The sequence below is a fragment of the Vulpes lagopus genome, chromosome 2 (genome assembly GCF_018345385.1).
Source record: "Vulpes lagopus strain Blue_001 chromosome 2, ASM1834538v1, whole genome shotgun sequence".
NCBI lineage: Eukaryota > Metazoa > Chordata > Mammalia > Carnivora > Canidae > Vulpes > Vulpes lagopus.
In genome coordinates, this window is record NC_054825.1 from 97031613 (window position 1) to 97057636 (window position 26024).

At 40.3% G+C, this 26024-nt stretch overlaps 1 protein-coding gene across 2 annotated transcripts in view; it reads left to right on the plus strand.

The window, feature by feature from the left end:
- Positions 1 to 11700, plus strand: part of UST (uronyl 2-sulfotransferase) — a 292405-nt gene extending 280705 nt beyond the window's left edge. Inside the window, exons 8-9 of one of the 2 annotated variants that reach the window (XM_041744455.1) lie at positions 8722 to 9001; positions 10535 to 11700. In XM_041744455.1, the coding sequence (XP_041600389.1) occupies positions 8722 to 9001; positions 10535 to 10634 (380 nt within the window). In that variant the 3' untranslated portion in view covers positions 10635 to 11700. Of the gene's footprint in view, positions 1 to 8721 lie in introns of both variants that reach the window. The other variant, XM_041744456.1, reaches the window with a different exon arrangement.
- The last annotated feature ends 14324 nt before the right edge of the window (positions 11701 to 26024 follow it).

Consider the following 26024-nt stretch of genomic DNA (forward strand, 5'->3'; position numbering starts at 1 on the left):
CCTTGAAACTTGGGTCAAGTACATGTGATCTGAATGAATGTCTTACTCCTAAGTCCTAAGTGAAATATTTCTTCTGCAAATGGAAAGGTGGCACTGAAAAAGTACCAAAAATGATGGCAAATTGAGTAATCGAACAGTGTTAATATAGCAAAATTAGGTCACACAGATGCCTTGTTGCTTCATCCATGTTTGAGTTTCTTTACTTAGTGGCTGTAGTAATAATACACAACATAAACTCATTAGCGATGAGGTTGTGGTATATATTATATGTTCCTACATAGGTATTTATGTTTGTGGCAGATGTCCCTTATCACAGTATTTCTTAAGCTTCGCCAAGTGTATGTAAGCAATCTGTCACTACAATATAGTGTTCTCCAATAAAATGGCTAAGAAAAGCAAATACCACTACCTCTCCAGAGCACCCTGTGATCCTAAACCCTTGTATCAGCCCATCCTAAAGTGCTCTGACTTCCAGAAATGGAAAGTTTGCTCATGAAGGACCCTCACCTAAGGAAAGAATTTAGCAAAAACAACACATGTACAGTCAACACCAAAATTTGCCCTTTGGGTTAATCCAGTCTTACAGATGGATTTAACATACAGCTTTCAAATCAACAAACCTTTATTGACAGTCGTTATGGACCAGGCGTGGGGCTGGGTGCTGGGGAGCCAAAAATGAAAAAGATACAGTCACTTTCAGTCTGTAAACATTTCTGCTGGCTTGCAAGTTTTTCACCAGATCCTCTCAGACTTACCAAAGCTTAGACTTAGAACACTCAAGCCCTTCTTTTCAACCCACCCCCTTAATGCCAGAATACACACAAGGCAAGGAGAAGTGGGTGGTTATAGATTTCCACTCAATTGGAAATTAACAGCCAGTGATATAGCAAAAAGGCACTGGGCTGGGAATCAGAAAGCCTACTTTCTAGTCTCAGGACAGTCACTTCCTAGTCAAACACCTTTCAGCAAGTCTTGTGACCTCTCAAGTGCTCGGGATCTACAGGTAAAATGAGCTGCCCTGAAGACTGTGTGAGCAATGAGAGGCCATGAGGAAACACATGAATCTACAGAGCTCTATGCAAAGAAGGACATGCTATTCTGATGAACTGTGGAGGGACAGTGAGGTAGAGGAAGGTTTGAGCTGTTTATACCACTATCTATAAAGCTTTAATGATGTGGAAAGCTGACTCAACTCAGCCATCTCCTGATTTCAGTATCACCTTGGGTTTTTTCCCCTACTGACATTGGATGACCAGCTATAAATATTTATGTTATCAAGGGTCAGCAGTATAAAAAGGAACCCCATTCAGGGCCATAACGACTCCGTAGGGTCTCTACTACCACGAGTGGTAGACCACGACCCTACGGAGTCGTTATGGCCCTGAATGGGGTTCCTTTTTTATACTGCTGGTAGTAGAGACCCTACAGAGTCTGGGAGCCTAGCATAGTCTGTCCTCACATAGTCCTGACTCTGGTGACTTTGGACATGTCTATAAGGAAAAAGAATCTTTATTCTGCTATTGAAATACAAAGGTCAGAGGTTGGTTTTTTGTCGGTTAATTGGTTGGTTTTCCCTTTTAATCACTTCACAGCTCAAAAACCAATGCCTACTTTGAGGAAATCTTCTGCAATTATGAAAACAATTAAGGGGAGTCTTTGGCCACTCCCTAAAAGTAAATAAGAAAAATGGGGGGAAAATAAAAAACATCCTGAAACCCCAGCTTCTCTTTGCCAAAACATTTTGATTAATTAAAGTACAAGAGCAGAAAAACATGACTTGGCCAGTGCTATCATTCCAAAAAGGCAACTGGACCAAAAAGCTAAACACTGGAAATTATAGACCCCAGTGGAAGGTGAGAAATCCCAGATGTGAGGGTCGGCTGCTTCCTGCTAAGGACCCAGCAATCATGGGCCTCTTGGGCATTTGCTATTAAGAACATTCAAATATTGCCTTCGTTCCCACTTGGCTATGTCTGCATCACAGGCACAGCCAAGCCTTCTGTGGTTCTGATCACACCCCCTTCCTTCTCTTGGCTCCTTTCACTCCCTCAACAAGCATGTGAACAGGGTGCTGTGTTTCCCTAGGTGCTGAGCTGTGGAAATACAAAGATAGATGGGAGCCACCTCTCTCCTGGGCTCTCTCAGCATAACAGGCTCTGTTAGGAGAATAACTAGATGCAATGCTGGGGATGTTAGGGGGGAAAATTTTTTAGAAGTTTCATAGTGCCTCAGAGGCCTCCTAAAAGTTTTCCATCTTTTGGTTGAAACACACACATACACACACACACACAGATCTACCCCCTACTCTCAAACTTGCACACACAGCAGATTTTCATAATTAAATAGTCAAATAATGGTTATGAGAGACCCAGCTCCATGCAGAGTATCGTGGAGATAAGCACATTAGGCTTGTCTTTTCACGATTTCTGACCGAGGAAAGGAAATGTTGACACCATCAAAGCAGCCAGAATGAAATGCCCTGTTCGCTCCCATCGTGAGCAGACTCATGAGGAGGGATTCTCTTCTAAGACTCTGAGCCCCATTCAGCCATAAATAACGTGAGGGGTCAAGAGTCTGGGCTCAGTAGCCAAACTCATTGTCCAGACCCAACTTCTGGCTTCTCCACTTACCAGTTGTGTGAACTTGAGCAAGTTTCTAAATTCCAATGTCACATCTATAAAATGGTGATAATAAGAGAGCCTCCTTCATTGGGGTTTTTGGAAGGATGTTAGAATTCTCACATTCTTTGCCCTGAGAAAGCTCTCAAAAACGCCTGTTGATGATGATGCTCATGATGATAAAGTCTCATTCACTGCTCATAACTCCCATGTCTGGAGCAATAAGATATTCAGTAAATATCTGCAGGAAAAAAGAAGGGAGACAACCTTGGACACAGGAATGAGGACTACCTGAAGCCTTCATTTTTACATAGAGGACTTGCTTCCTAGGTTCATGAAAGCCAGAATTTCCAAATCTTTAAGGCAGAAGCATAAAACTCAAATTTTTATAGCAACCAAGGAGGTAACATAAAAGAATGGACTGGCATTTGGGGTCTGGAAAAAATGGAGAGCACTGGCCTCTCTCGGGGAGGGAGGTGGGCAGCCACACTCAGCTCTAGAAGAATATTGCCTCACTTTGAGACAAGCCAGAGATCCAGATTTCCATGTGAAATAGACCAAGGCTTACAACAACTTAGTCAATTTCTAAAAAAAATACCTCACAGGCCAAATAACACAGCCTGCCAGTCAGATCTGAGGCTGCTTCCTTGCTGTGCCTGCTTCCATGAAAGGAGCCCTGAATTTGTCTCCTCCTTCTGAAATGTTCACCAGTGGGGACTGGAGACATGAGCCCCTTGAAGTCATCTCTCAGTTCCTGCTAGTTTCAAAGAATGCTTGTGGGGTAGGTCTTCACTTCTTGTTGGTTACGTTCTACAGCAAATGCGCACCTAACAAGGGCTACTTCACTTCCCAAAGGATGCTAATAATAAGAATAGCTTTTTATTTTTTTATTTTTTATTTATTTATTTTTTTTAAGAATAGCTTTTTAAAGCATGATTGTCTGTGGCTGAAATAAGAACAGCCTCCAAAAAATCCTAACAACTTCCTCTAGAACTGCTATTACGGCAATCTGGAGAGAGGCTGATTCCACAGTTCACGTAGCTTTGTTTTGTTTGGAGGGAAAGTCTGGCATTTTACAAAAATATGGGACACTTAGCAATGGAATGACTTTTCCATAGCACTGATTATTGTACAGCAAGACACATAACCATAGGCCTTTGAAATGTGACTTTAAAAATTCTCTACTAACTATACAAGGCAAACTTCCCTCTAGTCTTTCCAGGTGAAGGTGATAATTTTCTGCAGGCTCATGAAAGCTTCACTGGTTATGGCCCAGTACTTAGTGGAAACCTCAACACAAATGGAGGTCCAGTCTCAGATTCCAGCCCTGTCGCTTACTTACTAGTAGTGTGACCCTGAGTAAGTCATTTAATCTCCCAGATTTTGTACACTGCCCCCCCACCCCAGCATCTGCAAAATTGATGGTCAGAACACCTCATAGGTTTATTGAAAATATTAAATAAAATAACATGCATATGGGCATAATCCAAACCTCTAATAGATGTTCATGTTAGTATTAGTTGGGTCTATACTTTGCTTCTTCTCTCACAAAGCAAAACACTTATTTCTGACCATGACACCATCCTCTGGCAGTATCAATCACCTTCCTTTTAAATTTGGCAGCTCCATGGGAAACAAAAGGAGGTGGGGAGCTGTAATCATTTCCTATGAACTTCTGATTTTGTGTCCACGGTGGTATGAAAACTAAGGGTAGAGGGTTTAGATGACACCACTGGAGAGTAAGAGGGAGGAGGGGAGGGCTAGACCAGCAGCCGAGAGCACTGACACTGAAAGGACAGGCCGAGAAAGAGGTCTGGGTATGGGGAGTTGAAAGGGAGCAATTAGAAGGAAACTAGGACAACTGTAGCACTCATTCAATGTAGCTGTTCCTATAAAAGTACAGCACAACAGATCAGGCTTAGCTAGCTGAGACCATCACCACTCCATGCCAAATCAGCTAATTAATGATATGGATATACCTGGTTCCTTTCACTTGTGCTTGAATGACACGCTGTTACTTTTGACAGACGGTTACCTGCTCTGCCCACCCACCAAATCACCCATCCTCAGCTCTAGAGGAAAGCATGCAGGGAAGAGAGTTTTGCTGCAATGACCTAGGAGTAGCTTTATAGCAAAAGACCCAGTTACCTAATCCTAATCAAAGAAGGAAATGTGTAACTCCATCATGCTATCATTTTTTTTAAATCTTCCAAAATTTCGCTGGCTTGATGTTAATAGCCCTTTACAGCAACTTGACATTTTATCTTCTCCAGTTTATCTTGAAGGCTAGTCTAAGAGGTTACCTGGTTCTAGGATAACAATTCAGGGGACGCTTCTCTTGGGTGGTTTTGTGGTCAGTGACTACACTTGCTGTGTATCATTTTTAGGAAAATTGTGTTTCAACGTTAAAGAGCTTTGAGGCCCCGCAATAGAGCAGATCTCCAATCACTTCTTTTCAAAGATGTAGGTTCCACAATGCTTATTTCTTTGGGTCTTCCTCCAAAATGGGGTAGGAGGGCCTTCTATTTAAGTTCCAGGCACTGTTAACCCCTCCCTTTTCATAAAATGTAAATACAAGGCCTTCTTTTTATGCTGTTGCAGTGTGAATGACTATATAATATACCTGACCAGCACATAAAATAGCTAACTCCACTATTTATCAATCATACCAGAACTAATACTTACTAGAATAAATAAGATATATGAAAGATCGTAGAAGGAAATGCAGTCTTGATTTCTTTTAAGAAATTGCCTAAGATATTCATATATGGGCTTCTGGAAGCCCGTATATGCTCCCTGTCTTTCCGAGCATGAGCTTTAATCAGGTTTTCAGGAGAGTTAAGAGCCTCTGCTCTGGAGTATATTCCCTGATCAAGCCTGAGTTGAGTACCTGGGATGTGCCATTTTTCTCTTTCACCCAGGAAACTCATGGCTGAAAATACTCCAAGGGCGTTATTAAAATGATGCCCATTTTTGTGACAGTTTTTCTTATGAAAATTCATGAAGATATTACTCTGTGCTTTATAACTAGGAATGGATGTGAAGATTGGTGAAAATGAAGTGCAGCTCACAACGTTAAGTTCTCTGTTGTTAGAAAGTTTAGGGCTGCACTCTCAACCCACCTCTTGCACAAGTGCTTAGGACTTCACAATGTGCATTTTATGTTACTTGTTGCTGGGGTTTGAGAGACTAACAAATATCACTCATTTCCCCCTGCCTGGATTCTTTTTTTTTTTCTGGGTTCTAAACTAATTGAGAGATAGACATTGGAGGCAGAGATCCAAATGTCAACTTTATTACCAGTTTGAGCTCGGTGGGAAGATGCAGCCTATGTGCGAGAAGTGGGCTGATCATATTCCATCCTGACTTTGACAGACTTGCCCACCAAATCACAGGCATGGTTGGAAGCCCTCACCTCCTCTGCAGGAAGGTGTAAAGTCTCAGCAGGCAGACACACTCTTTCCAGAGGGGATGGCATCTCAACCCCTTCCCCAAAATGCAGAGAAACTCCTCTGGCCCTGGTACCTGGCCCACCCCACCTGAAAGAGGGACTTGGGCAAGAAGTAGAAGCAGTGCTCTAGGGAGATCCTTCCAAATGGGGTGAAAGCTGTTACCATTAATACCAAACTTCCAACCCTCATTCTCCCTTTGTCCTGTTCCTAACTATTTAGCTAATTGTAGCATATGTATTTTTGAAAAATTCTTTATGTTCTTTTTGGACCAGATTGGACCAAACAGGTTAACTAAAGAGTTTATTTGAAAATCACAAGAATCCTAGTATTTTTTATGGTATGAAATAACAAAATGCCACACAATTTAGAGTGCTTCAAGAGGAAGGGATTGTAGGAGTTTAGAAATGAGTGAATTATGTTTCTTGTGCCTTTCAGTGTTTAACTTAAAATTCTTGTGCCTCGTCTGCCCTTAATACCAATTTTTTAAACTCTGTGTTTTGAAAACCCAAAGGGATAGACATGTTAACATGTCTCACCTCAGATTAGCTATAGTTAATATATACAGAGAAGATAAATGTTATAGAATGTTCTATCATAAACCTGTTTTAGAAGAAATTATGCCAAATTCTTTAACAAAAATTCTAGAATTCGATGCCCACATGTGGATTGCAAGAGACTCAGTTGGAAAAACAATACCTTTATTTCAATGAGGCCATTTTTCTTCTGAGAATTTCTTCAGAAATTAGGATTGCTATTGGAGGTTTCAGAAGGTATTTCAAAAAGCCTAAAAAATGACATGCCTTTGTCAGGTGATGAATCTGATTTTAGAAGCAGCCATTTGGAACTATGTTTGGTAAATAATATACCTATTCCAATTTTATGACAAAAGTTTTAGTTAAAATATATGATAAAAGAAAATATGGTAAAATTTCATGATCTTGGGTTTGGCAATGATTTCTTTAACATAACACCATCTAAGAAAAAAATAGATAAATTGGTCTTCACTAAAATTAAAAACTTTTGTTCATCAAAGATAACTACCAACAGTGAAAAGGCAACATATGATTTGGGAGAAAATATTTGCCAATCATTTATCTGATATATATGCAGAATATTTGGAACATATAAAGAACTCTAACTTCCAAAATGAAAATTTAAACAATCCAATGCCAAAATAGGGAAAGGACTTGACTAGACATTTCTTCAAAGAAGATACACAAATGGCCAACAAGCACATAAAAAGATGCTCTGCATCTTCAGTCATTAGTAGAATAAAAATCAAAACCACAACAGGGTACAAATTCACACTTTTCTGGGATGGCTATAATTTTTTAACATTAAAATAAGAATTATAGAATAATATTTGGGGAAATTGGAACCTTCATACATTGCAGTGGGCATGTAAAGTGGTTCAACCACTGAGGAGAATAGTTTGGCGGTTCCTCAAATATTTAAACAGAATTACCATGAGCCTGCAATTCCACTCCTTGTAGATGCCCAAAAGAACTACATCAGGGACCCAAACAAATACTTATGTACAAAAGTTCACAATAGCCCAAAAGTAGAAACCTCTTGTTTCCATCAATGGATAAATGGATAGACAAATTGTGGCATATCCATACAATGGAATACTGTTCATTCAAAAAAGGAATGAAATACTGATAAATATACAATGTGGATGAACCTTGAAAACGTGAAAAATGTATGCTACATGAAAAAAAGCCAGACACAAAAGACATACTACATGGTCCATTTATGTGAGGTACCTAAGAAAGCAAATTCATAGACAGAAAGTAGATTAGAGGTTACCTGGGGAGGGTTAGAAGGAGTTTAATGGGTGTGCAGTTTCGTTTCTGTTTGGAGCAATGAAAGAATTCTGGAAATAGTGATGATGTTTGCACCACATTATAAATGTAATTAATGCCACTGAAATGTACACTTTAATAGGGTTAAAATTTTATGATACATATATAACATTTTTGTTAGGCATTACATGTAAAATACGTATGACATTATTAGTAGTAGTCATTAATATAAAATTATGCAGATTTTAGTTATAATTTACTACAACTTTAAAAGCATTCAAAATTCACAACAGTTAACATCATATTTTAAGGAATCTAGTAGTTCTTCCTTTATTTTTCTTGAAAAATAAAGATGCCCTGTTGAAATAATGAAGCGCAAATTTTATACCAAATTAAACTGTCAATAGTACATATTAATACTTTAAAAGAAAAAAACAAGATGATTAGAAAGTGGTGAGAGCTCTTTCCTATGTATCCTCCTGAAAGTAAAGCCCTTGATGTGTGTAACAGGAAGTAAAAAAGGAAACTGGATAGATTTTGCTGTTCAAAAGAATGTGTCATTTGTTTATAACTGAATTGTGATCAAATTACATAGTTCACCTCCCATGGAAAGAACGCCGGATCATTTATGTTTAGTCAACTAATGTTGATATTAACTCCTAGAAAATGGTGAAATCTTTCTAAATATTGTTGGGAACCCACTTTTCCCTTCTATTCTTCGGAGCTCTGCAGTTTCTTTCTCTAGGAGCTGCCAGTCTTAGGCATGTAATGCAGGGCGTTGTCCTTATTCCTTTTGAGCAAAAGCATTAGAGACGACTGCTCATGTGCAACCCGGTTCTTTTCCAGAGCATAGGAAACTTGGAAACATGACTGTGACCGTGAAGAAGACTGTCCCCTCCCCTGAGGCCGTGCAGATTCTCTACCAGCGAATGAGATATGAGTATGAATTCTACCACTACGTCAAAGAGCAGTTCCACTTGCTGAAGCGCAAGTTTGGACTCAAGTCCCACGTCAGCAGGCCCCCCCTGAGACCCCAGTTCTTTATTCCAACTCCACTGGAAACTGAGGAGCCGATCGATGACGAGAACCAAGACGATGAGAAGTGGCTAGAAGATATTTATAAGAGGTGATGCCAGCACTGTGTTGCCTCCACTGGCTGTGTCTCCCTTTTCCAGAAAGTTCTTTTGTGGGGGTTGGGGGGGAGAAAAATCATTAAGGAACTAAATTAATGCTCAGCTGCATTAAAAAGAACAAAACATTCCCACATGTTGGGGTCATTGGGAGATGCCCGGTTTTGCGGGTCTTATTTTGTCGAACTGCATTGTGTCTTCCTGGCTCCTTGGGTCCTTCCCAGGTACACTAGATGGCACCATCCCAGGGCATCTCATCATAACACAGCTTTTCCCTCTAGTATAATGAGAGGAGGGGGAGAAATATAGCCCATAGCCCAGTAACTTATCATTTGTAGAATGACTTGTAAAAGTATTACCTCAGTGGTAGGTAACATCCAGACATGTATTTTGGTAGAAATACAAAACCACTTCAGAGACCAGGGAATCCACTCTAGAAGGATCTAAGGAGAAGCTAAGACTGTTAAGGACCTCAATAGGGGGGAATGCCCCTGGATGAGTGGTTTCCACCCCCATGGGTAGAATTCTGCCTTTGGTCCGTCTCAGGGGACACTTTCACCGAGGGCAGCATACATCTTTCTGAAAGAGCAAGTCTGCTGGTCCCGTACCCCCAACCCATCCAGAGCCTTGAGTACTTTCGAAGGTCAAGGTGCACGGCAAGCTCCATTGAGACACTCCCTTCCCAAGCACCATTCTGACCGATATCAAAGTAGCATTGCAGGGAAAAGAATGTTTACTGTGTAAGGAAGAGTGTAGGCGAGACAGATCAGCTCTGGAAACACCAGGTCTGGTTGTGTTTTTTGCACCCAGTATGAAACATCTCTCTCCCTGGCATTGCTTTCACTGGAAACGCAGGATCCAGTTTAGCTCTGGCATGTGACTCCTGTGGCAGAAGTTCTAAGCCCTCCACAGACAATGCATAATCTAGGCATACCCCCTGCCCAGTCGGGTCCCACGGTAATTAGCATCTTTCACCTTGGATCCCTTGAGAGGCACCTGGTTTGGGTAAAAAGGGGTACTGAGTTCTACTCAGGCAGCAGTGAAACGGCAGCCCCATTTCTTATGGAAGCAGCTCTTTCCTGAAAACCCTTACTAAGACATCAAGAAGAGAAGAAGCAAGAGCTTCCGGTAAGAGACTACCTGACCAGCTCAATGAGTAGCTGTCCGCCCCCAGAGTGGTCTGCGCAGCCGTTGTGCAGTTCCGTTGCTCCAAATATCTCTTCTTCCCGTTTCTCTCCCATCATCTGCCACCAATTCATGATCCTGTGAGTCTTCGAATTCTAAAAGGTTTTCATCTTTAATCCCCCAGCCCTGAATATACCTATATTCCTGGGTGGATCACCTACAGCCAACTGAGAAGCAGGGGTGCAGGTGGTGACAGTAGGCAGGATACTTGCAACAGATTTTGTCTCCTTCATGTTTTCTCCCCTCGAGCCAGCCCTTTAAGAGCACTAGAAAAGTGTGAGTTGGGAATACTTAATAGTAAATAAGACTGACTTTACACAAGCTACACATTTTCTACTTTTCAGAAACCAACAAGTCTCTCTAGAGTTTTTTCTTCGTTCACTAAAATTGGATGGTAGCCAAGATATAAAGCAAGTCATTTGGAACCTGTCGAGTGTGCACTAAAGCTACTTTATCATGAGATGTATTAAGAAGGCTCCACCCCACAGGAGTCCAGTGAAGGCTGAGACCACAGAGGCACAAAGTCCAGCATTTGGCCACTGGTGGGCCTCCTTTCTGCCTCAGAGAACTGGGGTAGAGACGTGCTTAAGAAAAATGTTCTTAGAAGAGGAAATATCCTTTGTCCTGTTTAGAGAGACCAGGGCCCTACCATTAGGCATACCTTAAAAAGCAATGCAGAGAACAGCTGTCATATTAAAAACAAAACCAAGAACGACGGCCTGGTACATTGTGAGTCATTTCTATGAAATCGCATATAAAGAATGATAATTCGTTTATGTACTGTGCAAGCTCATTCTCTGAAAATAAAATTGAATCAGCTTAGTGTTCTCTGCTTGTGTCAGAATATCAGGACCATTGGTCATTTTAAAAATGCATCATCCTAGTGTAAGTTCACACGAGCACTTCTACCTAGGTGTTTAAAGGCATTTATTGTCAGCAGTGATCATGACAACATCACAACAAAAGATGCTGACAGATTCACTTGTGGGGCCTTACTGTTATTTTGTCCCAACAAATAGCCTCCAAGTCCTAAAAGTCCAGGCACTTCATCAGTTTATTGGCACACATGACAACATTTCTTTGGCCCCGAGCCCAACGCAGTTTGTACTTCATGAAATATATTGTACATTTTACATAGTTTAATTTAAAAAATACATTTTAAGCTGGTTGATCTTTGACTGCCTTATTTATTATAACCTTTCAGCACATTCCAAGGTTTCAGTTACTCAGGAAAGAGTTAATTAAAATGATTTTATTTTGGTCTGATGGATGTTTTTTAAAAGGAAAATTATTATTATGAACCTTCAGCCTACTTTCCTTGAGTGCCGTAAAAGTGCTTGTAAATTTTTTTTTAAGAAGAAAGAAAAAAAATGGTGTTTGACATGGATGGAAATTCAAAAATATATATGGAACTGAAACATGAGCTTAGCTAAAATAAAAGCAATCTGTGTTTGAGATGAAGTGTTCCTTAACTTATTCATTATCCATTTAAATAAATGAATATAAATAAGTCTAAATTTTTTTTCCATTCTGTTGAGAGCCAGAAATAAAAGTACCTGCCGTTCTTCACAGCGCCCTCTGCCTTCCTAAGTGGCCAAACTTTTTCCATCAAGATGTGTTGTTTTTTTTTTTCTTTAGAAAAATGTATGTTTTAAGTCCAAAAACTCTTATAATGGGATGACACCAAAAAGCTGGCTGAAAAAATAAACTAGAGTTAGGCCTTAATTCATCTGGTTGTGTGTATACAATCCCAAGCAGCTGACTTGACCTCCATGTGCACTGATTGGTTTGGTGTCGGGGGGCTTCAGCAGAACCCTCAACCCCCAATGCCCCTCTTAGGTCATAGAGTTGTATTTCTCTGCTGCACATCTTCCCTAACACAGGCAAGGAAGGAGATGCCACACCATGCCTCTTAGCATGTAACTCTGATCTCTCTGACAGGTAGAGCCTAAAAGCAGGGTGATTCTCACCTACCAAGCAAGTAGTTTTGGTCCAGAAACCCTCTTCCTGTGAAATTTCACAGCTGCATCAAAAGAGACTTGCAGAGTCAGGGAGGCCCCAGGCTTTCTAGCAAGTGGACAACACATGCCAACTACGTGTGGCTGTTTCATAAAAGGAAAGAATCAGAATCTTGGTACTGAATGAAAGAAAACCCCATTTTGGTAATCACATGCTTTAAGTAAGAGTCTGAACCTTGAGCAAGTGGCAAATGGTTACCTTTCTTTGTCATTTAATTTGTTCTGTAACGTGGTCACGTGACATTTGACTCTAGGTGATCTTTAAAGACAAAAGTACTGAAGAAAACTCAGACCATGCCCCCCCACCCCCACCCCAGAGCTGCTTGTTTAGTCTGAAGTTCTTCATGAATGTGCTGTTAAAGTTCATCCAGTGGACTATTTGGCTTTAAATGAACTTTGTGGATGATGGTAGTATTTCTCAGAAGGCAGAGCAATGGTCCATAAGCATTCAGAACAATTGTTCTGTGGGTCAAAATGATGAAATTCTCTTCAAGTAAAAGCAAAGAGGATCTATTTTACTAAAATAACTTCACATCTGATAAGAAAATAATTTAAGTCTTTTGAATATCCTACAAAAGAAAAGCCTGTTTTTGGCTAAACCAGTATCGGGAGTCTGTTAAGAACAACACATAAAACTTCCTTCACGGCTCAGAAAAGTCATCGTGGTAGAGCTCAGTGTGTTTAGTGCCATAGACTGAGAGGCTTAAACAACAGAAATTTATTTTCTCACACTTCTGGAGGCTAGAAGTTTGAGAGCAAAATGTCGGCAGTGTGGGTTTCTTCCAAGGCCTCTCTTTGGCTTGTACCTGGGCATCTTCTCCCTTTGTCTTCACACAGCCTCACCTGTGTACCCGAATTCTTCTTTTAATAAGGACACTACTCGTATTGGATTAGTGCCCACCCTAATGACTTCACTGTAACTTGATTACCCCTATGTAGGCCCTATCTCCAAATAAAGCCACATTCTGAAGTGCTGGGTGTTAGGACTTCAACATAGGAATTTTGTGGGGACAAAGTTCTTCTCAGAACACCCAGATAACAACAGAGAAGTTAGAGCAGAGGAGCTCATCTTTGACTAGGAGCTGGTGTAAGCTAAATGAGCGAAATGAGAAATGAGAAGAAATGAGCTAAAATCCCAGACCCCTGGAGCAGTGGGGGCTCGGTGGTCCTCTGGCCAGGTTTTATATGTCAGGAATCGAAGGTCCAGACAAAGACACAAATACATCATTTTTTCCATTGAGGGTTTAATTACCTTTTGAACATTGAACAAATCAAAACTTGAGAATGATGATATAGTCCAAGTCCCTCTACTGACTGAAATCCGGGGTGCAAAGGATAAGGCACATTCAGCCACATCCAGACCACCTGCCACATCATGTGGCTCTCCTGGGTGTGGGGCCTGGGGACCTCCCACAGAGGGAGACCCCGCAATCACCTAGGGTCTCAGACACAGGTGTTGAAATAAACATGTTTCATTTTAGATTTTTCTCCCAAAAGACAGAAATTCTAAGAGTTTCTATAGATTGGGGCCACATTTTGCCCCTCTTAGGTCATAGAGTTGTATTTCTCTTAAAAGCAAAATGATGATTCATATTCTACGTCCTGTAAGGAGTTTCGGAAGGTCCTGCCTCAAAAAATAAAGTCAAATGCAGATCATAAAACTAATGGAAGTCGAGTGTGGACATGCCCCCAGAAAACCAGAGCTAGAGAGTACCCAGGCCCTGAGAGCTCCCAGGCCTCTTCCCTCCCTGACTGCCTCACTTATTCGAGAGAATTCCTTTCTGCGTAGGGCAGGCTTGGCTCCCAGCTCCCCGCGCTGCTGATTCCCGAGGAACACCCGAGCCCACAGATGTTCATGGGTCACAGAATTGTGAACTGACCACTTGTGCACTTTGGATTTCAACTAGTAAACATGGGGATTCCCTTAAAAAAGCGGGGGGAGGGAGGGAGAAAAAAAGGAAGGGAAGAAAAATCACCGTGCAAAGGAAAAATGTGAGCTAAGTTTTTCCTTTGGAATCTTGGCGTGTGAGTTTAGCTATCTTCAATCTGGCTTTCTCCAGACACTGTATGCTTTGAGCAGGCATGGAGCAATCTGCCTTGCACTGTGCTGCCAGAACATTCAGACTTGACCTGTAACACGCCTCCTCTTCCAGTCATGAGCAGAGACAGCCGGGAGGTCGGCCGCGCCAGACACAGCATGCTGGCTGCGTGGTGCAGCTAGAGAAGGGGCTAGAACCTGGAAGCAGAGCTGTTGACTGATTAGGGCACAGGCTGCACACCAGCAAAGTCCCCGAGTTCACCTCCCAGCTGCTCTCTTTCACTGGGCGCTTGAGTAAATCACTTGACCTCTCCATGCCTGAAATCAGCCCAGCTGGAAAATAGGAGGGCCATTGAAAACCAAGGGTTGCTTCTGGGATGAACTTTGTCCCATCCTCCCACCCCCATATGCTAAGACATAATCCATTTGGGGCTGATGAACGTTCATTTTCTTCACAAAACAGTCTGTCCTCAGCAAGAGAGCCTACAACTACACCCAATTCTAGGTCCATTGGTCCCCCAACCCCTCACGTCTGCTCATGTTGCTACCTAACATGCCAATGAGTCCATGGAAAGCAGTACTTCAGAAATCTGAATGGAGCCAATAGGAATAGGCACATTCTAGTGGACATGAGTCAGTATCCTTATCCCATGCCATTATCCAAAACAAACCCCTTTATGGATTTCCAGCTTTCTCTAACACTGCCTTTGGGAAGAGTTTGTGTAGCTCTGCATTATAGGAATCCTCTCTAACTCAGCTTTTAAATACAAGCATCTTCTAACTTCTTTAAAGTACCCGGTGTATCTATGATCCTGTTCATGATAAAGAACCTAATCCATGTCAGTTAGTACAGGTTGTACACAAGAGAAGTTTTACTAAAGGTTGAAAACCCGATAGAATGGGGTACTGTACTTTCTGGAGTCTTTCTCATTCTTAAAATGGCATCACTGCTTTGACATTTGGGGAGAAATCTAGTAATGATTTTGTAGGCTGGTGATGTGTCCAGCATAGTTAATCCTTCTCACTCCATTACAGGACTGTCATTATAGGACTCTAAATCTGTGGCGTTAACTAATTTTCCACAGATCACAAAGTTCTTTACAGCCATCCTATTTGCTGCTTATATCAAATTTACCATCTCCTTTCCTTCTCTGGCATGCTTTCTTATTTTTTTCTCCATATTTGACTGAAGGTTAATGAAATTCTAATCTAGAGCATATTTCCAAAAGATCATTCACAAACCAAGTGTCTGAGATAGGCATGAAAAAAGAAATCATTGTGTTAAACAATTTGGAAAATGCTGTATGGTTCACAGTGCCACACAGTACAGTCGTGTTTTAAGAGCACACTAAAGGTCTGGAAGAATAATACAGTCTTTAAAAGTTTATCTTGGGGCACCTGATGGCACAGTTGGTTAATTGTCTGACTCTTGGTTTCAGCTCAGGTGGTTGATCTTACTGTCGTGAGATCGAGCCCCATGTTGGGCTCCATGCTCAGTGTAGAGTCTGCTTGGGAATCTTTCTCTTTCTGGCCCTCCCACTCATGCTCTCTCTCTCTCTCTCTCTCTCTGAAAGAAATAAATCTTTAAAAAAAAAAATCAGTTTATCATTGCCAAACCCCACATCTCTCAAAACTATTTGTCATGAAATCCTTATTAAGTAAGACCCATTAATAGCTGTGGAACTAGTGTTCTGGAGATTACACTTGAAGAAACATTGCTTTAATGTGTCATTTTTCCCCCATTGGAAGAGGCGCTTTCCTTCTGCTATGGTTCAGTGTTTGATCTTCCAAGTGGTCCATGTATCCTGCTTGAGGAAAATATTTTTGCAGATGATTAACACTTTGATAAATAGAAGGTGGGGGCAAATAACATTTTTAGTAAAAAAAAAAAAAAAGCAAGAAATTAAAAAAAACAAGGAATCATCTTTCAGTTTTGCTTCTGCACCTTTTTTAGCTATTTAATATTTTATTTAAATTCAATTGCTTAGGCACCGTAATTATATTCCCCTACTTCACGAGAAAGTAGAAACTCTTCGTAATTTTTAAATACTTTTTAATATTATTTGGATGCCTCGAATCAATTCACGACTTCCATGAAGATTGGTGCTCAAATCAGATTGGATAAAGAACACCTGCCCCACTTCGTCTGTGGTTGGTTACGCACTAGGGGAGCAAAGAGTGGCAAAATGGAGATCTCAAGTTGTTCAGGTAAGGTTGGTGGCTAGAGATAAAAAATGCTCAGCTCCAGAGCTTCAACTCAGCCTTTGCACACTGGGGTACCCATGTTGTTCAGCACACTAGGGGGAGCCGGAGCCATAACAATTTACTCAGGAAATCCCAAAGTCTTTCCAAACCTAATTTCTCTCCCACACCTGCTTACTTTCTTTCGGTGCTTTGCAGGAGAATGGCCCAGAAGGCAATCATCACGGTTAGCGTATTTAAAACACAATGTGCACATAGGGTATTCTCTTTCCCAAGGTGTGGGACCTGCTCTCGTATTGTTGCCATTATTTTTAAATTACTATAGTATGTTTACAATCAGTCTTTATCAGATCATCTTTCCTGAGTGTGTTGTATAATTACAACATGAATGAAGTTCTGATTCGACAATCAAGAGTTGCCTCATGCAGTGGCTTGACGGTCATAATAACCCTCAGGCAATACCACGGGCTGCAGCTGTAAGTATGAGGTGAGTACGATGAAACAAAGATGTAGGAGGAAGGTAAGAATCCCACATTGTGAGGTACCTGGGTGGTTCAGTGGTTGAGTGTCTGCCTTCAGCTCAGGTTGTGATCCTGGGGTCCTGGGATTGAGTCCCGCATCAGGCTCTGTGCAGGGAGCCGGCTTCTCCCTCGACCTCTCTTTGTGTGTATCTCATGAATAAATAAATAAAATCTTCAAAAAAAAAAAAAAAAGAATCCCATATTGTCAGCAAGGTAGTCCAAACTAGAAAAAGATTCGGGTAACTCTCCAAATATTTTTAATGTACAAAAATTTATCAGCATGCATAGGGGCTTACGGAGAAGGTAAGAGATCAGGGAAGACTTGAACAGGGGAGAGGTTTCATGTGGAATTTGTCCCCTTCCAGGGAGAGCAGATTTTGTATAAAAAATAGCCTGGCAGATCTGAAGCACAATGACCTGATCTTTCAGCAGATCTACGAGAAAGGTATTGTACCTTGTGTATGTAATAGGAAATAAAGTCTCCATGAAGTTAAATAATGAGCCTGCATTAGCCCATTAAGTGACAAGGCCAGGATGCATATTGGAAAAGGCAAGATATAACTGATCCTGACTGCCAATGACTTTGGAAGAACTGTTATTTCATTCTAAGGACAATGAGGGACCCTCAGTAGTTTAGAAATGACTTTCTATTCTTCAGAATATTAAAGAAACATGAGAAAATCATTTTTTTTTTTTCTAAATCAGTTAACAGGTGAGCTGACTACTCTCCCTTTGCCCACCCAGAGCTCTCCTTCATTCACCGGCTCCTCACAGGCTCTAATTCTGAGACATTGAGCCCTGTGCATTATGTCACCTGGGCTCCCTGCCTGCTGCCTCTTAGTTGGCTTTGGCCAATGGGTGGCACTGAGAAGATGGGCAACATCTGAGTGAAATTCTGCCTCTGACTATATAATGGGTGAAGGCCCGAAAGGCAAAACTCTGTAGACCTCCTCATGTGTGTGGGGAGTGGACAGGGGTTGGCTAAGAGGTTAGAGAAGCACAGAAGACAGAACTTACAGAGGGCTCCATGACTGGTTTCGACCAACAGCACTCCACACAAGGTGAGTGAATATTTGTTGAGTTGAATAGACCAAAAGGAGCTAAAGGAAAATATAACATTAACTCAGCTATGTCCAGCTTGGACAGAGATGCAAGTGATATAAATGAGCAATGGGTGAGCGAGAGTTGCCCTAGTGGTCAGAGGATTTCAGTTTGAGATGTGTGGATGTGCTGCCTCCCACGAGCTTGCTCATCCCTTCCTGGATTTCATTGTCCTCAGAGGCAGGGTTCCTAATGGGCATTGTATCGATCTCCTCAGCCCTCTGTGTGGCCACAAGCAGCTGAGACTGCATCCTACATTCCCTCCTGTTGACATGAGAGTGCTATTATACAAATCAAACTATATTCTAGATGTGCCATTATATGAAAAAAAGATTGGGAAGATGGCTCTAATTTACCCAAAATACACAGAGTTTTCAGGTTTGATTTTGTTTCTTCTTAAAACAAGTCTTTTCTTTCCAGGTCTTGCAGTTTCTTTGTTTTACACTAATTTTTCTTTGACTTCCAATTAAGCACATACAGACAGTAAGGTGGCCTGGTTAATTTTTTGAGCAAAGATGATGGATTAGAAACCTGCCTGTTTGAGACCAATATCGGTGGAAAATATGGCAAAACTGATTGGCCTAAAAACAGATCTCTGACCTCAGGCTCATGAGCATCAGCCTCAAACAAAGTTGCCAACCATATATCCCAGGAAATATAGGAATCGTTTGTTACCATTCTCACACTGAAAATGATTAACCTGTACATCTAGAGTCTCCCTTTCACTAAAGTGATTAAACAGTAAAAGGTTTCCATAATTATAAATATTTCTTAGTATTGGCCAGCTAACCTCTGATCAATGTCCAGTCTTTAGTCACCTTCAAAGAGGATTTTATGTGTAATACTTAGCATTGAAATATATATGTTAAAATAGTTTTAAATTAATATTTTAGAATTCACAAATTAAAAATACAAAGTATAGTTTATTTGATTGGATAGTTTAGGAATCAGGTAAACTTTTATTTCAGTTGAACATACTGTGCTGCACTTTTGAGCTCCAGATCATGTGTTAAAGTGCTTTTGAATATGCTGTATCAAATCCATGGATAGACTGCTATTAGATATAGAAACTGAGGCTCAAGGAGACTGTTAAGTGGCATATTAGCTGGACTGATTCTAGAACCTTCTGATTCCATTTCTATTGCTCTTTTGTCTAAATTATGCCCCCATGGCTAAAGTATGGGAAATAATTTTCATTTTCCTTCAGTCACTAGATGTGTTTATCACTTAAGAACTGCAGGGTTCCCTTGTGAGTGGAGGGCAGTGTAACACTTGAACTCTTAGCCTAAGAGTTTAATTAAACAAATAGGAAACAGCTGCTCCACATTTAGGGGCATTTCTGAAGCTCTATTTCCAGACACCAGCCTCTCATGGGGAGATTCAACCAGAAGACGTATATTTTATCTACTTTGATCTTTACTTTGTTCTACCTGCCACTTTTAACACAAATTTTAGTTTCAGGGAAATTGAGAGTAAATGACAGTGAAGTTGGATTATGGATGTAAAATCAGTTGAGAGGAAATATAAAAATGTCCCCTTTTCTGTTCCTTGTAAATTAATGTCCAAGTCATCAGGGCAGGAGGGGGGTGGGGCAGAGCATAGGAGAGAGGAAGGAAAGAGGGAGGGCAGAAGCAAAAGATGCCGGAAATCAGGGTCCCCAGGCTCCCCCCTCCTCCACTAAACTCCCTTCCCAAAAAGACTGCCCTTCATTTCATCCCTGGATTTCCAGGCACCTAATCCACTTGATGGTCAGGTGTGATAGGAGACATTCGTGTTTTCGTTGTAACTTGCACTGGGGCTGTTGTTAGCAAATCCAGGCCTCTAGCTATTTTCCTGACTCTGGCCAGAACACTAACTTGAAGCCCAGAAGCACTCCGAGGGCAGAGGCAAGTCACTGCTGGTTTCCTCTTCTACACAGAGACTCAGACCTAACAAACACCAGAGGATCTCAAAGACGATGGCTATTTGCCTTCCCATTTTGCCCTCCTTTCTCTCTCTTTTTAAAATAGCATAAAGAAAAACATACTATTCAAAATTAAATGATTTCACACTATTACCCCACACACGTCTCTCCAATCCAGTGAGTTGACAAGATTTATGTTACAGCGTATGAGTGAACACTAATCATAGACGTATCTGATTTGGGGATAGGGAAAGACCTTAAAGGTAAGCACAGTGGAAGAAATAACAAAAAAAAGAGTGAGAATTGCTGAGGCTTTAAAAAAAAAGTGTCACAATGTAAAAAGAGGGAGGGGCGTGTGGCTGGCTCAGTTGGTTAAGGGTCTGACTCTTGATCTCAGCTCAGGTCTTGATCTCAGAGTCATAAGGTCAAGCCCCACATTGGGCTCCATGCTGGGAGTGGAGCCTACTTTAAAATAAAGTAAGATAAAATAAGGAAATATTAGTGGCAAAATGGCAGAAAAAAGATTGAAATTACTATATATAAAGAACTTACATAAATCAATAAAAGGAGTAAACGTATGCAAAGAACATATTACTTCTCAGAACTTAGCTCTGCAGAAGGCTTAGAAATAAGAGAAAATGTTTATCTTCATTAATAATCGAAGAAATTTGAAGTGAAGCAATGTAATGTTACTGTTGGTACTTTAGTGACAAAGTTAAGTGTGCCAATGCATGGGATGAACAGAGGCCATGATGAAATACTCTGCTGATGGGAATAAAATTGGTACAATTTTTAAAAGTAGTTTAGTAATTCATATCAAAACCCACAATGAAATAAACACTTGAGATTAAAACTAGTTTGAAAGCCCTGCCTGCCTAAAGTGCTAGTTTTATAGCTATAGCATTAAATCTCAAATCTAGAATAAAGACATCAGGCATGGAAGATCAGATTACTCAAAGTCTCAATATTGTGATAATGATATCTCTCAGCCTCCAAGAAATGTGAACATATCTTTTACTTGAATTAGAGTATGTAGGTTATAGTATGTTGATTTTTTTTTTTAAATCTAGGTCTCATTATCTTATAGTCAGTTTGGATGTGAACTCAAAATTCTTTCCCTCTGGCTTTACCACTCTAACCAGCCTCCAAAGGTGAAATTAGCTCTATCATGACTTGCTTACCACATTATCCAGGGCAGGCCATTTCTAAACTCAGGAGAAACATACATTTGCTCCTAGAAAATATAATTTTCCATAGGCTATATACAGAACTGGACTTGAAGTTGGAGCTTTTTAGCTCAAATGACTTATATTTTAATTAAGCAGGTCATTTGAAACTTCATTGTCAAATATTCCTAGAATAATTAAGCCATGACCCAGTATTTCTAACTACTTTCATCACAGTTAAATATTTGTTGAAATGGAATTAGCTAGGTAGAGCACAAACTCATCTGTAAAGTTGATTATTCTTGCACAGTATCTCTACCAATTTGCTGAGAGTTTCTCTTTAGCAGAGCTCAGATATCTTCACGTTGCCAAATTAATGAAGGGATTGTTTTCTAGCTCGTTGAATTAGAAAATACGTTTATCTTTCATTCACTTGTAAATTTCTTATCCCAAGCATCATATTCATAAATGAGAGAAGTGACCTGTAATTTTTATGGTTATAACCAAGGTTTGAACAATCCCGTTATTGTTTGTCTCTACCTAGAGCCAAGAAGACAAGTTCTACCTCCTAAATGAACAGAAGGATCTAAGGATCTGCACCAATAATCTCCATTTGTCTCTGCGTTTTGAGCTCACTCTGTCCTGCATCGTGCCAGACACCCAGAATCAGCCACTTTCTGTATCACGAAATATTGTCGATTTCACTTATTTCACAACTTGGGTCAAATTTTATTCTTGAGTACTTATAAATGTACTTTTGTTAATTGTGTGGACTTGCTGGTTTCAGGTGCCAGAAATCCAGCTCTAACTAGTTCAGACTAAAAGAAAATTTGTTGGAAGAATAAAGGTATAAATCAAAGGAAGAATTGAAAAACCAAAATGTAAGAAGGACTAGGGTGAGCTGGACTCACAGGCAACTGGAACCAGGAACTATGAGGTGTCTTTCACTCTCTCTCTCATTGCAGACCAGCAGGAAGTGTGTCCCCGCCCTGCCTCAAAGCTTCTAGACCTCACTCACAGCTTCTGTCACCACAGAGGAACTGGCTGGCTCCTTGCTAGTTACAGTTCAGAAAGATCTTGAGAAAAGACACTGATTGATTCAGCTGAGTCAGGCCTCCACCCTCGCACCAATTGGAAGACCAGGAGGAAGATTCCTGTGGTACATACAGATCACGAGATCCCAGAGCTGGGTAAATGCTGTGAATGACAGCCACCCAGAAGAATGACCACTACAGTGTCTTTTTAAATTTGTTTTTGAGAGCTCTGCCCAGTATTTCCATAATTGGTCACAATAAACAGCAACTTTTGTGAAAATGAGCTGGTAAAAACATCAATAAACTGGGAAAATACAACAAATTCAAAGAAAAAAAAATTAATCACAAATTCACCACCCAAATATAAGTGCTATTTACATCTTAGTGCATGTCTTTCTGGTCTTTTCTATATATATGTATACTTTACTATTTGTAGTATGTCATTGAGATCATGTTAAATGTACAATTCTACATTCTGCTGTTCATTTAAATGTAAAAAGAATACTCTTACTAACGTTTTATGCTGGGGCACCTGGGTGGCTCAATTGGCTCAGGTGGTGATGCCGGTAGAGCCCCATGTCGGGCTCTCTGCTCATCGGGGAGCCTGCTTTTCCCTCTCCTTCTGCCCCTCACTCTGCTCATGCTCTTTCTCTCTCTCTCTCTCTCTCTCTCTCTCTCTCTCTCTAATAAATCAGTAAAATCTTTAAAAAACAATAAGATTTTATACTTATAAATCCCTTTAGGTCAGAGAATCTATGGCACCAGAAGATACATGCATGAACTTCTTGAACTTCTACACAAAATGTTATAGGTATTACCATACTCTGTGTATTTCTCTTGGGAAGGGGTATAGGTTTTTCACTAGATTCTCAAAGTGGTCTGTGACCAAAAAAAGGTTAAGGGCATTCAGGTTTCCAAAGCACTTCCATGTACATTACAATAGACCCATAACTGATACATATTTAATATTTTATTTTTCACCTAGTCTCACGTGACATATAGGTTCCTGACATGTGGCACACTACAACTTGCAAATGCATGTATTTGAATCAATACGTTCAAGCCAGATCCTTGGTTTGTGGGTGAGCCTTGCTGGTGTCCAACACCTCAGCTCAGCAAAGCTCCCTTACCCTAAAGTCAGGACTAGTGCTTTTGTGAATACCACAGCTTGTGTGTATGCACTGTGGGGGGTTAACAGCTAAAGGGGCCTGACCGGGCACAGGTTGGGGACCAGGGGAGCCAGGGGTGTATGGAGACAAGATTATGAGACAGAAGGTAGATTCTGAGGAACTTGTGTTTTTGGTATTGATGGTGAATTCCAGAGGCAGACATAGCACTGAGTGGCCATTTTAGCCTAAAGCCACTTCACCACCTGAATCACCAGGGCTTCCAGGAACCAAGCTTGGAGCAGTGACTTCTGGGCAAGAGCATGGACAGTTCACAACCAAAGAGAATTTTTTAGAATTATCAAGTTCACCTCTCTCAAGCTAAATAGCCAACTATTATTCAAGGTTCCCCTCCCTGGTGTACCCAACTTTGGTGGATTTAACCCTTTGTATCCCTCTTTGAGTAAGTGCTGGCTGAACTTAAGTGATCTGGGCAGACTTTGCTCTTCACGCTGTGCTGCTAGCGCTCTCCTCTACCTCCCAGAAGTCCCATTTTCTGTTCCTCTGCGCACTTTTATCTTACTCTGTTTTCCAACCCCACTGTGGTGTTTCCCTGGGATACCTTTCACTCTCAAACAAGAACTACAGACGCTGTTGAAACTTGCCCTGCGTCTGGCCTCACCCGTTAGCCCAGGGGACCCCGGGGTTGAGGGCCCTTTGTCATGGCATCTGCCATTTCAAGTGCCTCTGTTCAGTCAAATCCATCCCATGATTTGCCATATTGTTAGGTGCTTGTGACAAGAAGATCCATTTCTCTATATACAATTCTATTGTTTCTTAAGGTTAAACTCTGTTCTTCTTGTTCGATTCCCATTCAGCACATGGCAAAGCAGAATTTAGAGTTTACCTTAATGAGAGAAAAATACAGGTTCTTTGCTACACAGAAAGCAACCAGACCAAATAACTGAGAAAATCCAGTGGTGACGGCTGGGAATTACATGGCTATATTCTGTCTTCTAACAACTCCTTGTAACTTCAACCTGGTGCTCAAGGGGTCTCCCGGGAACCTTCATTTCTCATGTTTTGAACGGTACAATTTCACCACATCCTCACTGAAATGTGAAGAGTAATCTTGAAATTCTTTTGGTAAAGTGCTTAAGTTTTTCCAAAGAAAATGACCTAATATCAAAAAAGAGCACACTGCTAAAGTAACCTTCAGTTCATTAAGACTATAATACGAATATATTTGCCATTTCCCTAGTACTGAGTTAAAGAATTATCCTATACAGTAATCTGGGTTTTAGAAGAAAGAAACAAAGACACAAAGAAGAAAAGTTTTGAAAAATAATTGCCAGTGATTAATTTTTTAAAGTCTTCAAATGTCAATTCCATTTCTATCAATTTAATTGCCCATTTTGTGTCAAACTCCCTATTTCTGTTTGTTTTTTTTATTCACTAACTGGATATTTTCAGGCCTAATATTGCTATCTCACAAAATAGCCTTCTATTCAATAACCAATTCAAGGACCATTAGTATCTTACAAACACTTAAATTCACCTTATCACACAACAAATGGACACTAAGTACAATCCAATATTTCCAGCCAAAAGTTTACACAATAAATGTTGCCACTGAGCTCTGGGTTCCTGATCCCTAGATCTATCCCACTTTATTTACTTATTTTTATTTTTTTGGCTCAGCATCCAAATTATGTACACAGTATTGTTGTATAATAGCAAAATAATAATCATAATAAATAATAATAATTTACCTGGGAAAGTTATTGCAGATGGAAATATTTATTCATTCGTTCATTTATACTTCTGAAAGCCCTACTATGTGCCAAGCATTGTGCTAAAGCTACAGACTCGCAGTGAGCAAGATAAAGTCTTTGATCTCAAGAAGCTAACGTTCTAGGCAGAAAAGGTAATAATATCCATTTTCCTTCCTGGATTTCATTTCTTTCCCAGATGAACAAGCAAGATAATCAGATAATGATAAATATCATAAGGCAAATAAGACAGGGGGACATCACAAATATCATTGAATTGGGGTAGGCTTTAGTTAGCTAGCTATTCAGTTTATTTAAACAATTCTTACAATTTCAGGATAAATTTCAAGTAAATTATTCCAGAAGTCAGGAAGAGAAAGATTTTGTTTAAAGATCCTTTTGTTTAGGTTTTTAATCACTAATTTCTAACAACTGAAAAGCAATTTAAGTTACATCAAGTGGTTTTTCATAATTTAACTGAAGCAAGAAATTCCCAGTCTCTTCTTCCTTTCAGAGATTGAAGAAAATAATCTAGACATCTAATTGCATAGATACTGACAATTAGAGCAGCTCCTAAAGAACCTGTGGTCACTTTCTTACTAGGCAGCCAGGAAAACAAGATCCCAAATACTATTCTGCATTACAATTATCTCACTTCAATAAAGGCAAATCAAAGAGGAGAAAAACCTAGATAATCTAAAACATGGAGTGCTCATCTGCTTCCCTCTAAGTCTCATTTTACTCTGTGCTAGGAACCCACATATTTCCTAAATGTCAAAAAGGATGCAAAGAGTAAAAAACAAAATATAAAGCAGAGCAAGTTTGATCACAATTGATATTTTAACTCATTAAAGTTAATGGTTTCTTCTAAGCATCTTCCATCAACACTTAAATGGCAAGAATAAATCAAAGTAATGTTCCCCTCAAGAGAAAAAGAAAAATCAAAGAGCAAGAGATATTGTTGGTCTTAATT